The 15,937-nt window shown below is 34.0% G+C and overlaps 3 protein-coding genes across 6 annotated transcripts; 1 reads left to right on the top strand and 2 right to left on the bottom strand.

Annotated features, from left to right (window-relative positions):
* Positions 1 to 1,110: 1,110 nt before the first annotated feature.
* On the top strand, positions 1,111 to 10,541 carry LOC130812739 (B3 domain-containing transcription repressor VAL2-like). 2 transcript variants are annotated; one of them, XM_057678314.1, is made up of 13 exons: positions 1,111 to 1,423; positions 1,619 to 1,783; positions 3,617 to 3,698; positions 3,789 to 3,890; positions 4,152 to 4,753; positions 4,878 to 4,974; positions 5,061 to 5,235; positions 5,439 to 5,515; positions 5,751 to 6,068; positions 6,410 to 6,459; positions 8,107 to 8,220; positions 8,380 to 8,447; positions 9,034 to 10,540. In XM_057678314.1, the coding sequence occupies exons 2-13, from the start codon at positions 1,671 to 1,673 to the stop codon at positions 9,828 to 9,830; spliced, it is 2,595 nt and encodes an 864-aa protein (XP_057534297.1). In that variant the 5' UTR covers positions 1,111 to 1,423; positions 1,619 to 1,670; the 3' UTR covers positions 9,831 to 10,540. The 2 variants fall into 2 exon arrangements, with proteins under 2 accessions (XP_057534297.1, XP_057534296.1); XM_057678313.1 differs by having other exon boundaries at positions 1,120 to 1,423; positions 5,643 to 6,068; positions 9,034 to 10,541.
* Positions 10,014 to 14,710, bottom strand: LOC130812740 (F-box protein At4g09920-like). 3 transcript variants are annotated; one of them, XM_057678315.1, is made up of 5 exons: positions 13,801 to 14,710; positions 11,174 to 12,097; positions 10,782 to 10,928; positions 10,288 to 10,700; positions 10,014 to 10,174 (listed from the first exon to the last, which is right to left on the bottom strand). In XM_057678315.1, the coding sequence occupies exons 2-4, from the start codon at positions 12,095 to 12,097 to the stop codon at positions 10,389 to 10,391; spliced, it is 1,383 nt and encodes a 460-aa protein (XP_057534298.1). In that variant the 5' UTR covers positions 13,801 to 14,710; the 3' UTR covers positions 10,014 to 10,174; positions 10,288 to 10,388. The 3 variants fall into 3 exon arrangements, with proteins under 3 accessions (XP_057534298.1, XP_057534299.1, XP_057534300.1); XM_057678316.1 differs by lacking the exons at positions 10,782 to 10,928; positions 13,801 to 14,710 and having other exon boundaries at positions 11,174 to 13,783; XM_057678317.1 differs by lacking the exons at positions 10,014 to 10,174; positions 13,801 to 14,710 and having other exon boundaries at positions 10,550 to 10,700; positions 10,847 to 10,928; positions 11,174 to 13,783.
* Positions 14,711 to 15,035: 325 nt separating this feature from the next.
* On the bottom strand, positions 15,036 to 15,677 carry LOC130813680 (miraculin-like). Its single transcript, XM_057679521.1, has one exon. The coding sequence runs from the start codon at positions 15,675 to 15,677 to the stop codon at positions 15,036 to 15,038; it is 642 nt and encodes a 213-aa protein (XP_057535504.1).
* Between the last annotated feature and the right edge of the window lie 260 nt (positions 15,678 to 15,937).

Genomic DNA, 15,937 nt, shown 5'->3' with positions numbered 1-15,937 from the left:
ATTTTAGGACAAATATATATAATATATGTTTGACGTGTTTTCTTTATTAATTCAAGTATAGACTTTGAATGGAATTAAATTTATTAAACTTTAAAAGCAAATTTATAAATATATATATAATATAAGAAGATTTACCTAGAATAATCTCACCTTATATTTATTTTCCAACAATAATTTCATCTTTGGATTAACCCTTAATAATCCGAACTTGAGACTACAACTACAATGCACCGAGATGACTTGATAACTCATTTAAAGGTTACTTTGCAAAAATAAAAAAAATGCAAATACAAATTCTTTGTTCTGAATTGCTAACTTCCTCCATCTCCACCAATTTGTTATTTTTGTTGCAGAAAAAGAAGACGGGATAATCCCAAATTATTTAGATATCTTAGAAAAAATCATTAATTACACAATTTTTTTGCGAGTAATCACAAAACAGTAGCCATCAAAGAACTTGAAAATTAAGGTTCATCAACATAAATATGATTTATCACATTGTCATTGTCATCAAGATAACAAGCAATTGCAAGTGATAAAGATTATAAGCTAAAATTTTCAAATTTTCCTAACACCATTATTGTCATTTGGAAGCCATATGACCAGAACACAAAACACATTTAAGTGCATGCTATCTCATTCAAGACAAAGAAGTGGTTCTCTGTAATTTTTTTTCTCTCATTAATGATCTGATCTTGTTTAGCATAATTGAAGGAATAGTTAAAATTAGCTTGTTTAGATTAATTCTCTTATAAAATGGTATAAAACTTAAACTACTTAACAAGAAACATTAGTTAATCGGTGGTTGTGGAAGGTGAAGGTGAAGGTGAAGGGTGGGGGTTAATGTGGGAACTTGGCGTTGTGTAGGGGTGGCGAGAATGGTGGAGCTACTCCGAAGATGGGAAAGGGAGTTAGTTGGGTTCAAAGGCTCTTACTAGGAGAGAGTTTTTTTTTTTTTTTTTTTCCATATTACCTGCTATAGCAGGTTAATAAATTGGAGTTATATTCTGAGATAAGACTATCTAAAATTGAATTTATGTTGACTAATTCATAGATAAAATTGTTATAAAAAAATAAATAAATAATTAAATTATTCAGGTAATTTATCCAAAAAAGAAATTGACAAGTAAATGTGAGAGTTTGCTGAAACTTGAAGTATCATGCATGCATTTCCCCTGTTTCATCCTTCCTTCTAGTATTTCTCTTCATTTTCGATTTTTTTTTTTATATTCAAAAAAAATTACTCCTTTTTTCCCACTTAATTTCATTTCTCTCTTCATCTTCCTCCATTTGTTTCTCTTACTCCTTCATGTTACTAACCATCTTCAACCCTATTTTTTACCCATAAATTTTCATCCTTCAAATTTAAATAAATCCTATTATTTATCTATTTTTAAATATGAAAAATTAACTGTGGAAAAAGGTACGTTCTTTAACCTTTCAATTTTCCTTTTCTCTGGGTGGGTGGGGGACTTTGTTTTGTTGACTAAATTATAATCTATTTTTTAAAAGCTTAAGACTTTATATTGGGTTATTGTTAAATCTTTAAAGAATTGAAATATTCTTTGCTTTTTTCTTCTTCTCGATTACTATTTGATTAAATTCATGAAAGCTGCAGGTTTTGGATGTTTGAATGTATTTTAAATTTAAAATAAAGGGAAATACATTCAATGGCTTTGAAAACTTGTATGAATATTGTGTGTGGTACGACGTCGTCTACTGAATGGAAAACTGGTTGGAGTTTACGATCTGGTGAATTGGCTAATTTGTGTGATAAGTGCGGGTAATTTTCATATTTTCTATTTTCTATTACAATATATTTTATGGGGTTTTAATTATAATGTTATGTTTGGCTTACTTCTGGGGTTTAAATTTTGTGTCTGTTGATAAGTTATAATCTTCTTAAATGGAGAATTAACCTTTTGCCCATCTAAGAAAATTTAGAGTTTATTATTTTTGGTTGTCTAGATATAGTATGTTCATTTATGGGGGGGTTTCATTTTGTTTCATCTGTAAGAATTGTTCATAATAGTTGCCTGATTGTTGAGATGATTCCTTTCTACCTTATATTTGAATGATTTTTCAAATTATTAGTTGCTACTGAGTGAGGAATTTTGGTTTAATACTCCATTTAAACTCGGAAATGGGAATGAAATGTTTACCTATAGATTGGTAAATTGATAATCATTCATATGAATAGTAGACCGCTAAAATTAACTTCGACTTATCCATTTTGATTACAAATGGGAATGCTCAATTTTTGTACACTATCAAATTTGCTCCTTTATGGATTTCTATAATAAAGATTCATGTCTAGTTGTCTTGGAAGTCTTACCTTTGCTGAAATAGATTACACCTTTTGATCTTCGTATTATATGAAAGGATGGTTTATTGCATCCTAATAAATATGGAGAAAGGGGAAGGTTGATGAGCTCAATTAATGTAGTTGATTGTATTCTAGAAGTGAAAATATGGTGTATGTTTGGCTTTATTTGGACATGGACTTACATAGGAATTAGGATAGATATGGCTATTTCACTTAAAAATATGAAAGACTATTTTGATTTTTGAATATTCTGGTGCTAATTTGGCAAGCACAGAATTGTGTATGGTTTGATCCATACGCCTTGGGGGTAAAAGAAAGAAATTTGGTAATTTCATAATAGCCTTCGTATATGAAGAACAAAGATTAGTACTTTGGCTTATGAAGGTAATCATTTTCCTTTACAAAAACTATGCCAAAATCGTAATTCTTGATATAGATTTATGAAATGCTGATAAGTGAAGTTAGTTTAAGTGTTAGATTAAAGCCCAAGGGAGATGTTTGTGCTATATGCAGAGCTCAGCTGAGAACTTGATGAATATAACTATAAGTTAGGGGTGATGAATGATGACAATGGGAATGGATATTGGTTTACTGATTATATGACTTATTCTTTGATGAGTGTAAGTTCATTAAGGCTGCATCAACCTTTTTAGTCTTAACCAACTAGGTCAGTCAACCTTTTGCTTGTTGAACATATTAGAGTTGTTGCTTGCTCTTCCTCTTGGTGTCAGAGTGAGGACATGGACGTGAATTTGAATGACTTGCTTGGAGTGGAACAATCACTTTAGTCTAGGGTATCTAAGTGTCTTGATAATATTCATCAAAGTTTGAGTGTGAGCCCATTCATAAATTAATGCCTTTTCTAGAGAAGGCATTCATCCATACAAGCACAACAATGAACTTTTTAAAATGCGAGTACTGCCATAAGGTTGAAGATAGGTTCATGATTGAGAGTTTGAGGTGACACACATGATGGAAGTGACATCTTATATGCAGATATCGTAAAGATGTATTCATTGCTTTTAAAAGGTCCCGTTTATCATGAATGACATCTCTGTCATAAACCTTTTTTGATGGTACTTTGTTGTATTTGCATTTCTAAATAGGATAATGGCATGTTTAGCAATTTGGAATACAATTCCAAATGCTGAATTGACCTAAATACAATGATCGAAAAATTAAAAACTTGAAAATATGGAATTGGGCCTGTTCCGTAGAATTCAAATGACAATGTAAAATGAGCTAAATATAAAAATTTGAAACTTCTACTTGGAATTTGTGCTTATGCAGTTATGCTTTCAAGCAAAATATTTATTGCGATGAATTCCATAGAGAGGATTCTGGCTGGAGAGAGTGTGTTACATGCACCAAGGTAGAACTATGTCCTATACCCTTCTCTATTTGTACGTTTCTTTCATTCTTTTAGTTTTTGAATCACCTGACTGAGTTTTTTTTGGTAAAGCGACTCCACTGTGGATGCATAGCTTCATTGTCTTTGATAGAGTTGCTTGATTGCGGTGGTGTGAGGTGCATTGCCTGTGCAAAGAACTCAGGTCAAAGTTTGGTAAGTTGCTTCCCCTTTTATATGTATCCTGTTCCACCTTTGTCCCCTTTTAGACGGAGTGTGGTTTCATGGTTTGTAAGGGACACACTTGACTTTTTAATCAGTGACTGTTGACAGTTGATAATGTTTATTCATTTTTCTGCTTGACCTCTTAGTGGTGAAACTGTTCCATAAGCTCATGTTATAGTATCTTCTAAATATATTTGATCACTCTTTTTGTTGAACAGGGTCAATCATTAATTTGAATTTCTTTTTGCACAGAACTCAAGTGCTGGGAAATGTGATGGATCCGGACCTTGTATTTTAACAGAAAATAACACTGGTGTGAAACAATCAAACAAATATAAGGAATTTAATTGGAACAACCAACTACCCATGATGCAAAATCCTAACTCAAATGTAGCTTTCGGGTTACCGAAACATGAACCTTTACCCCCTCTTGTTCAAGCTGGAACCACGTGGGTTCCAAATTTAGCTCAATCCTCGATAGAGATTTTTCAGAAGAGACCGGATAATTCTATGAGTAGCACGCCAGGCAAAGATTACTTTGTACCAATTGCTTATCCGAACTTGAATATCACTTTAGGAGTTCCACCAGGAAATCATCAAGCTACATCCAATACTTATGCTGATGAAAAGGACCAGAGAAAAATTTCAGATACTTTTCACCAAGGATTTGTATCCCCCAACCTTTTTCCAACATTACCAAAGCTGACTTTTTCTTCCGCTGCTGAGACTAACCCAAGTGCAATACCTCAACTACGTGTGGCAAGGCAACCTGTTGAGGGACGAGGCCGTCACCAACTGCTTCCTCGTTATTGGCCAAGGATTACAGACCAAGAGTTGCAGCAAATCACTGGAGAGTATCCATGTCATGTTATTAGTTTTATCTTTCACTGTAGCTAGTCAAATCATGTAGTCTTAATTTTTTAAATCTTTTTTTTTCTGTGACTAAGATGATTCACGTGACTCCTTAACAATTATAAGCTCAAATTGTACAATTGTTCCATTGTTTGAAAAGGTTTTGAGTGCTAGTGATGCTGGTCGAATAGGTCGTTTGGTTCTTCCTAAAGCTTGTGCTGAAGTAAGTCTCTGTTAGTAGCTATAAGCCTGGCTATTTTGCATGCGCATACTTTCCGTAGGTGATTGCAATATTTTATTCGTTCTCAGGCGTATTTTCCGCCTATATCACAACCTGAAGGACTGCCGATCAAAATTCAAGATGTGAAGGGGAAAGAATGGTTGTTTCAATTTAGGTTTTGGCCCAACAACAACAGCAGGATGTATGTTTTAGAGGGAGTAACTCCTTGTATACAGTCAATGCAGTTGCAAGCTGGTGATACTGGTATTCCTATTTTCCCATCCTTTTGAATTTTGATATGCATTCACTCCAAAAGAATAAAATTAAATTTTGACATGCATGCAATTTTAATTTTAAACATTTCCCAAGTTCCCATAGCAAACTATTTTTAATTTGTGGGTAGTATCAGCAAAGCTATGCTGAATACTTTTGATAGAATATCATGATGTTCATTTGCTCTTATGCAGTTACATTTAGTCGTATGGATCCTGAAGGGAAACTAGTTATGGGCTTCCGAAAAGCATCAAACTCTGCATCTGTTCAGGTAGTTTGCTTGATGCGTATGCCTTTACTGTTATGATATTTGTGTCAATGTGCCTGAAAGTGTAGATAATTTATTCTGATTCTGAAGTAAGATCATATAATGAATCCACAAATTATTAACTAAGCAGGATGCTGCATCACCTGCCATCCGTAATGCCCCTCTTACAAGTGAATCTTTCTTTTCGGATGTTATTGAGAACCTACCTGTAATAAGTGGTTGCTCTGGCTTTCTTCAGTCAGTGAAAAGGAGCACGGATAACCATGTGAATGCTTTGTCAAGACAACTGGACTCTGCTGGTGGCATTGTTCGATGGCATAATAGTGACAAATGTAACGAACGGACTGAGGAAGGAATGTCACCTACTTCATTGCTGATGCTGGAAAGAAAAAAGAGCCGTAATATAGGGTCTAAGAGCAAGAGGTTGCTTATTGATAACCAAGATGTTCTGGCACTGAGATTGACATGGGAGGAGGTGCAGGGTATGCTTCGGCCTCCACAAAGTGCAACACCCAGTGTTGTTATGATTGAGGATTATGAATTTGAAGAATATGAAGTAAGTCATGCATTGATAATTACATGCTGAAGTTTTTTTTGTTTTGCTGGGAATGTATTATGATCTATTGACATATTTATCTTTCTGACTTATTTGTATATTTCGGGAGAACATATCGAACCTGTTGCAGCGCATGCTAGATTTGTTAAGCTCAATTATGCAAAACCTTCTATTTTTGTACAGAATAATAGTATATGGTTTACAAAAGTGTCGCTTCATTCATGAATGGAACTTACATTTATGAGCTTATTAGATATTGTTTATGTCTGTTGTATGCATTTACCTTTGAATGTGTTTATCTTCAGTATATTGTTTTTTTTTTTCCTTTGTTTCTTGTACAGGAACCTCCAGTTTTTGGGAAGAACAGTATTTTCACAGGCCATTCATCTGGGTATAGATTCTTTGCTTTCTATATTATTGAACTTCAAGTCTCATAATAAATATGAAAATACATCTGAGTAAAAGATTCTTCACTTGTTACTTTGTTTTAGGATTTTAAGTCCCATTTTGAACATGAAAACATTGATCTGCCAAATGAAGCTACTCTTCCCTGTGGATATAATATAATTCTGCTATCTCATGTTATACCATTAGATATATTTTTTGTATATATCACTGTCTAATGGATATCACTGTCTATCACTGTGGATATAATTATTTTTTGTATAATCCACTTATCCTACTTAGGAATATATTTTAATTTTTATACCCATCTCATGTTATACCATTCTAGTATCTTTACTTTGAAGTTTATCTCGAAACATATCATTACTGTTAGATTTTCTATATTATTCCAGCATTATACAATCTTGCGTTTTTTCGCATAAAAAGGGAAATCTTGTATTCAAGAAAGAAATCAGTGGCCAAATGAGAATAAAAGGAATAGATGGAATCTGCTGTACATATATGTAGAACAGATCTTAACCTTTAAAGTTTGGATCATTGTGAACTATGAAGTATTCATGGTTCTCTGTCTGTAACGATATATTATCTCTTTTCTGACATCTACTAAGATTTTGTAGCTTGAGTTAACCGATGAACCATTATTGTACCTAAACTCTTTGTTGCATGGGACATGTAAAGTGAAGGAAAAAAAAAAGAAGAAAACACAGTCTAATATGCTGGTTTTGTTAAATTATACTAGACTTACTGTGAATGAAATACCAACATATTATTTGGGGAAACATAAGTTGCACAAACTCCATAAGCCAAGGAGATACCATCCCAAAACCAAATGACAATGGGAGGAAGGGCTCCAATGACTTATAAAGTGTGCACCATCTTTAATTCAGCGATGTGGGATAAACCATTCCAATAGGTTTTGTGAAGTAAAATTATTGTTATAACTGACGATATACAATTCTACAGAAAGTTCTGAGTGGAGAATTTTTGACCAACCTCAAAGACTATATAGAACTCTAAGAGTTGTTCAAGAGTTTTTTAAGATGATGTTGTCCTACCAGTGTAGATTTCTTCTCTTCTTACTCCTGAGACAGACTTCCTGTTCACTTTGCTTGTGTTCTTGAAACCTGTCTTCATTTCGGTGACGTCTAGGGTTGGTGACTTGGTGGTCAGTTTTTGTCTTTCGTTATGTATGATGTAGGCTTGTTTCTCATCTGAGCTTTCGATATCTCGGTGGGAATACTATCCAGTTTTATTTCCAAAAATTTAGTTCGATAAATTCAGATTTTTTACTATGAACGTATATCATATATTTAGTGAAAATTTGTTTCTTTGGAAGGGCTATGAACTACAGCTGTTCACTATCTCCCGTCATTTTTCCCGGGGTTGGCGTTATACTAGTGTGTTCTTCTGATTGATCTTAATTCTTAACAGTAGTGTTGGAAGTACTTACATAGTTGCATTTATTGTGCAAGAATCTGATCTTTCCAAAAACATCTCACTTTTTTTTTCTGTTCCCTTCAGTTGCATTTATTAACTGATCGAATTCAAGGATGTTAGTATGAATTTTTCTATACTTTATTGACTCTATGGAAGCACTATAGATTGATTTTGCTCTCAAACGTATATATTCCAGGGTAGTAGAGCAATGGGTTCAGTGTGACAATTGCGCTAAATGGCGAAAATTGCCAGGTGATATTTTGCTTCCTCCAAAGTGGGCATGTGCAGATAATTCTTGGGATCACAGCAGGTTGGTAATGGATGTTTGGTCCCATCTTTTTCTTACCTTACAACACCGAGAAACATTATTTTCACGCTTGCGTATACATACAAACCACCAACACCTAAAAGATGTACAATTGTGTGGATATAAATAGGTAATAAAGCACTTTTTTTTTTGTGACTGTAGGTGCTTATGTTCTGCTCCAGAGGAATTGGGCCCTCGGGAACTTGAAAATTTTCGACAGCTAAGCAAGGGTATGAACTGCTATGTTCTTATGCTCTAGTGTGTTAGTTTATTGGAAAGTTCATTTTGGGTTCAACTTTGAGGCTTTGCTTGCTAGAAATTGCTGTGTGAGACGTCTCAGGTCTCAGCAGGATAGGGAATTAACTTATCATTGATTTTTGGTTTATAGGAGCAAGCCTACTCCATATTGTTGTGCTTAAAGCTTTGACTTTCTTGCTATTGTAGAGAGCTATCGGGCATTAATGTATATATATGATCCTAGGTCATGTTTAGAACCCTTTCATGACTTCACTATTTGTTTACTTCCATTGTAACTTATATATGTTGCGTGCCTTATTTTCTCAGAATCAATTAGCTTTCTACCCTCTTGATTTTTTTTTTCTACTTGTGTTTTTTTTTTTTCATCTTTAGTTTTTTTTGTGATGCTCTTGCATTGAAGAAGGGGTTTTAACTTGATAAATGGCAGAAAGCATTTTTACCATAAATTTACTTAAGAGGTCTACATGCTAAAACTGAATTGTAAGCATTCTTGTTGTTGTGTGAAATCGGACATTTTTTTGACTTGTTTTTGCCGTCAAATTATCTTCTATTGTATAGATTCTACTACGAAGAGAAGAATGGTGATGCCTAATAGAATGGCACAGGAACAGGAATCTTCTGGCCTAAATGCTCTAGCTACTGTAGCAACTTTAGGAGATAACACTACTGATCCAGGCACTTCATCAGTTGCCACGACCACAAAGCATCCGAGACATCGTCCTGGTTGTTCATGCATTGTTTGCATTCAACCACCCAGTGGAAAGGGCAAACACAAATCAACATGCACATGCACTGTCTGCATGACAGTGAAACGCCGTTTTAAGACCCTTATGATGAGAAAAAAGAAACGACAGTCTGAACAAGAAGCTGAAATTGCCTTGAAAAATCAACAAAAGCAGAATCTTGTCATCAAAGAAAATGAGAAGTCTGAAGCCGAAAGTAACAACTCTTTAAACCTTCAACTTCGGCATGAAACTGAAAATGACTTGCAGGCAGGTGTGGGTCCCTCGCAAATTAATGAAGGTGAAGGGCAAACTCCAATCAGCTTGTTAGCTGAAAGTGGCAAGAGCATCAACCTAAATTTCCACCCTGAGCGTGAAGAAGACCTCAGGTTGAAGACTTCTGAATCGAGTTTAACGAATCTTCTCCAGCTAGCAAGTCTCCCACTGGAGGCTTATATGAAGCAGAATGGCCTTACGAGCTTGTCATCTGAGCAGCAAACTCGCTCCACATCACAGCTAGGAAAAACTTCTGGAGACACTTCAGGGAATGCGGTTGATGATAATCCTGTTGGTCCAGGCCCGGACCAAGTGAATCCCAGTACTGGAAGCTGTGAACCAGAAAATAAACAGTAGAGTGATCCTGTGTGAGATTTACATCTTTTGTTTTGAAGAGTACGTTCTTTCATATTGCATTGGTCTTGCCTTACGGCTTTACATTATTTCAGGCTAACTTTTATAGGGGAGTTTTAGGGACTTAGGATCTGTTTGGCTTCACAGAAACTCATCATTTCTCTTCACTTCACTTCACATATATATAGTATGCAGTTTTTGTATAAGCACAAGGATGTTTAATTTCTTGAATTTTGAGAATTCACCTGATTTATCTACTTGATGAACTGTTCACCATTCTATCAAGCACAACTTTGGCCCCACAACCATTTCATTACTCTCCCATTAAGTGACTCGTGCTCTCTCACCTAAACATCATTTGCAATTTCACATAAATAAAAAACATGCATGATTGGATGAGTCATTTTACTTGTTGATTATAATCAGAAATCAAAGAAGTACAAGAAAAAAACTCAGTTACCTCTAGGCAACAGGCTACATCACACACCACAACATCCAATGTCTTACGGATACATAATGGTCTCAAATTCCATATACCATAATATTATTTAGGTTATTGTTCTAGCGATTTGTCTTACAAATGACATGATTATAAACTTCAACTTGGCTGAGCTTCGAAGCTCTATGAAACATCAACACCTTCTTCACCACATCTTCATTGACTGGATTACGATCGAAACCAATCAACATACGGTTCAACACTCGACCATTATTTAGTAAATACTCGACAGCTTGTAGTTCATCTTCTTGTCCTACAAAGCATTTAATTGCAATCAACTGTATGTGTTCCAACAAACAAACAGGCACAGTTTCTGGTGGACTCCATTGGAATCGGGGACGCTCGTCATCATCATCCCTGATATTCATTGCGTCCTGGAGGGTAAAAGAGAAGGATACTTTTTATAGGAAAGTTCACAAAAAAATAAAAATATTTGTAACAAGTGATTTACATACCAAACCCAAAATAAGAACTTTCAAGTTGGGAACGGTATGTAGCAAACGAGAGAAACAAGTCCAACCTGATAAGTCATGTAAATCTATTTCTAACATCTTCAAATTTGGGAATAAGGGCCAAGTTAAGCCCAGTGCTGATCCAAGTACCTTCATGCAGAACACACAAAATTTGACAGATGGAATGCAATCAAACAAAATCATGTAAACCTATGTAATTGATGCTTTTCATGCGAGAGTATATGACATATCCTGGGCCACAACTATCAACGGTCGGCCTAAGCTTTTGGTTGAGTTAGTTCCTTAACACAATAATTTTTGTGGGATTAAGTATATAACGTATGCTTGGACACCAATCGTAAAACGGAACTAAATTTTAAAGTGAAGAAACTTACATCTGAAGTGAAGGAATGTAATGCAAGAACCTCAGCAGCAGAAACCCCCTTCAAAAGTTCAAAGAGACTATTAACATGCTTAGGCTCTAAAGCTTCAAGACAGACAGTTTGATACATGATTTCCGCCTTATGTACACGCACTAAGTTCTTCACCACGTATTGAGACAACGAGTCATCCATGATGGATAAGTAACGGAGCCTAGGTGTATCAATCGTAATAACATACTCACTTGTATCATCTTCATCATCACCATCGCCTTGATATTCCAAATGAAGAGACAATTTTAGTGGACTACGAACACATATATCAAAATTTGTGGAATCAGCAGAATCGAGATGGCCATTCACAAACAGCTGTTCTAATACAGGGCTAGATGACAGAAGCCGATGCATAACATTACATTGATCAGGAAGTAAAAGATCGAGCTCAAGTGACTTGAGATAAGGAAAACAAAGTATTGAGTCAGGTACGCTGATATCAAAAAATGAATCGAGCTTGAGAGATACTAATGTGTTGGAAGCAAGGACGCATTGTGGTAGCACAGAGAGTGCAGGTAAACCAGGAAAAAGTGTGTCTACACTGAGTGTAAGTTTTTCGATTTTGGTTCCAATCGCTTTGCGAATCCATGAATTAAGACGAGATAAGCTTATTCTTGATGGACAGAAGAGCACAAATGAGAGTAAGTTTGTGGTGTTACAGTTAATGAGTATGTGTTCCACAAGAAATCTAAATTTAGCAGGGTCAGATTCATAACCCATCAAACTGATGCTGTCAATGCCTTTCCAAAGATACTTCCATCTCATAGACAAAATGCAAGTTCTAACTGCTTCATGTGTTGGAAGCAAAGAGATTATACGTACGATTAAATGGTCCGGTAGATTACTAATTAAGTCCATTTGTTCTACTTTCTTCTTCTTATTCATCTGCAAAAAATGTGACACGAGACAAAATTTAAAAGGCCCAAGCGCAACTTTGGGCGTCCACTAAATAAAAATGTGATTGAAGGTTAACTTAAAAATCAAAATCTAACAGTGTTATCAAAAATTGGGCTGACCATTTGCCATGTCTTTTTTCAAAATTCTAACCCGAAGATTTCAATATAATTAACTCGGACCCAAACTGACACCCAGATTCTCCCAATCACATCATTTATAATTTGAATAATATTTGTTTGTTTGACTTTTGTTAAAACTGAATTTAGTGTGTCATGAAAAAGAAAAGAATTAACCAAAATAATAAGCTTGATAATTAAACCAAGAATCAACAAAAATGCTTCCAAATAATTGGCATAATGTTTATTTGGCTGGAAAGAAAATACACAACCTAATATTTCTATTGATTTATTTGTTAAAAAACATACATGTATTTCTGTCAAGGAACCAACTCAACCAAAAGCTTAAGCTGATGGTTGAGGCCCCAAGATATGTTATATACTCTAACAATTTCCCCAAAGAGCAATATAAAACAATAAAATGGGTTTTAAAAAATTATTATACGAGAACAAAAAAGTTCTCCAATACACTAAAACAATATGAAAGGAACAAGATAACCTGAGAATTTGAGGAATTGAGATGAATTTTGGAGAATTAATTTAGATGAATTTAGAGAGAATTGTTGATGAGTTTTGGTATTAGGAGACAGACACTATTTCAATAATCCTTAAAAAAAACAAAGTTTACACATAATATGTTTGAACCACCACTATCAAATAACTATAACAGACAATTATGAATTATGATGATCTGGTTGGATGTGATCCTACTAGAGTCAAATTAGAAGTAATTATAAACCACCACTATCGAGATCAATTATGTGATCTCTAAGTCACAACTAAGTACTAACCAGGTAATTCTCATGCAACTTCCGTTTACTACTTCCAATATTCGTTTGAGATATTGGATTACGTAAGAGCTACAATGAGGTGCGTTCATGGCCCGGCTCCCATTTTAAGTCCTTATTTGGCCTGTTTTTAGAAGGGTTTTGTAAGAGCCAGATTGAAAATGGGTCGGGTTGAAAACAAACTCTACTATAATAAAAATGAAGTGGACTATAAAAGGGTTTAATAAGGATCGAAAATGGGCTTATAAATAGCATATTGGATGAATAATTTAATTATTATAAATAATAATGTCAATGAGGATTATTAGCATTTCTACAATTTAATTATTATAAATAAAAATTTGATTATTATAAATTAATCAATGGAAATTATAATAATTTTAAGTAATAAAAACGGGCCTAATTGGGCCTATATTAAGTTTAAGTTTAAAAGGTCCTTATCCAGCCCAACTCAACTTTTATCCAACCTATTAAACACTCCTAGTCACTACTGACAAGAGAAAGGATTTACAAAACTATCAAATACAGAAATACTACTACTTGTAATAGAGTCGAATTGATTAAATCCATGTATCAATAACTTTTTGTATAACCAATAAACCATTCTTTGAATTTATAAGTTTTGTATCCTTTACTTAGATAATAGAACCAATAATCAACAAAAAAGTTTTCAAATAATTGAAAGAATAATATACGAAAGACAACTATACAATAATAAAATTTTTTATTAACATAAATATATATATGAGAAAAATACAATAATAGGTGAAAGATTGCAGATCCAAACCTGATAATGTGGTGAATTGAGATGAATTTCGAGACATTGCGATGACTTCTACATCAGAGAATTGTTGATGAGTTTTACATATATATTTAGAGTAGTAGAAGCAAATAACTTAGTATCCATACTTTCCTTAATAGTCTCATTTGTACATTCTTTTTGGACACTATTCTAATTTTTAGTAACGCTAAACAAATATTTTGTGAAAATATTTTTTAATTGTCATATAAGAAAAACCAATCAGATTATAAAAGAGACCTAACTGGACATGATCCTACGTCAACTAACCGTTATAAATTAGAATCCAATATGCAATCTTTAAGTCGCTACTTACGAGGCATAGCTCATGTAATAATTTCAAAACTTATGAAATGAAATTAGCACACATTAAAAATGAATTAGATTACACGATCTTGTTACCTCTTAACTCATAACTTAAAAGGATTAATAGAAGTTAGGAGACTAGTTGACCGGTACGAATGTTACCAATGTACATAGTAATGCTTAAATTACGCAATTTCATAAACTCTTATTTGAGTATTACGTATAAACGCTCCTATATAATTTTACAGTACATTTATTTCAATATTTTTCATTAGTGAATTATATATAGGCAAAATGCCAATAATAACATGTGAAAATCAAAACATAGTGTTTGGTGAGTAGAACTCTAAGCAAGTTCTTTTTTTTAGAGAGCGGAATTCTTAGGAACCTAACAATTATTAGACTTAGAAAGAAATATAGGATGAGTGCCAAGTTTTGTAATGGTTGATCTAAAATTGTTATTATACATAAATCATAATGCTCAGTCACATAATTACTGAATTTTGCAAGGGAGACACTTGTTTTAATTACATCTAAGCAACTTTTTGTTAAGAGATATTGAATTTAAAATATTGGGATAATTTGTCCCACATTAATGAATTTATAATTTTATAAGTAATTAGAGTCCTTATTAGCTCTTATTGTCGTATAATTTTGCAATGTTATCTCCTTGACTTGTTAAATATGTGCACCTTCTATTTTACGATTAAATGCTGACATAATTAACAATAAGTCCTTTTTAATTAAACAATATAAGATCATTATTACGGAGGAAGAATTCCTCTAACGTAACACAAAAGACCATATATATTGGTATTAATTTTTATTTAGAGGCCCTTTATTAAGCTACTCCATACAATAAACTTGCTTATTTAAAATTACAAGTGCATAAAACATATAAAAGGCAGAAGATGCACTTAAGCTTTGATAAAAGAAATAGCTGCAAAATAAGAATCACGAGAAGGTGCGAGACCTAACCACCCCAATTCAAAGTCGTCAGTAAAATCAATAGTCATGAGCACCCCACACATTATATTCTTCTTACTAGTAGTACTACTTGGACAGTATTCCAATTGATAAGTACCTTGCAATGGATCATTTTCAATCTTAAACAAATTATCAGTTGTAGGTGTTCCTACAACACCACCAGTAGAAATAAAGACCTTATCAGTATTAGCATCTGGTGTGACCTGCCAGGCTCCTAATGGGCAAGCTCTAGATGTGGCATTCGACACAATGTACAAATCTGAAGAAATATGGATGTGTTTTTGTGAAAGGTCAGAAGGGAAGAACATTACTGGGGATTCCTTGTAAAATCCAAAGCTCAAATGTCCTACATATTTAGGGCATACGGGTTGGTTTGGTTTGGATGCTACCACTACTCCACCTCCAATACCCAATTGGGAGACTAAAGTTCGGATATAGTAGGATGATCCCACTTCTATGGGGTTGCCATCAGAATCTAGAACAAGAGAGTTGTCTGTGGCCTTAACGATCATGGGAAGGCTGATGAATAAGAGGAGGATGGTGGCTGAGACTTGGAGGATAAGGTGAGCCATTTTTTTTTTCTTTTTTTTGTGGTCACTTTTGGTTTTGATCTTTATTGGTTTCAAAGTGTGGAACCCAAGGCCTAGTATATATAGTGCATCTAATATGGATTTGGAAAATTAATTTACCGCTCACAAAGAAATAAGAAAAAATTTAGACGTTCCATGCATATATCAAAAATAATACTTTCTCTGTTTTTAAAAGTTTGCTTTATTTGACCACTGTGCATTATTTATAAGCAAAATTTGATACTTTTATTGTCATTAATTTA

Source organism: Amaranthus tricolor, chromosome 5 (assembly GCF_026212465.1).
Source record: "Amaranthus tricolor cultivar Red isolate AtriRed21 chromosome 5, ASM2621246v1, whole genome shotgun sequence".
NCBI lineage: Eukaryota > Viridiplantae > Streptophyta > Magnoliopsida > Caryophyllales > Amaranthaceae > Amaranthus > Amaranthus tricolor.
This window is presented reverse-complemented; position numbering and strand designations above follow the sequence as displayed.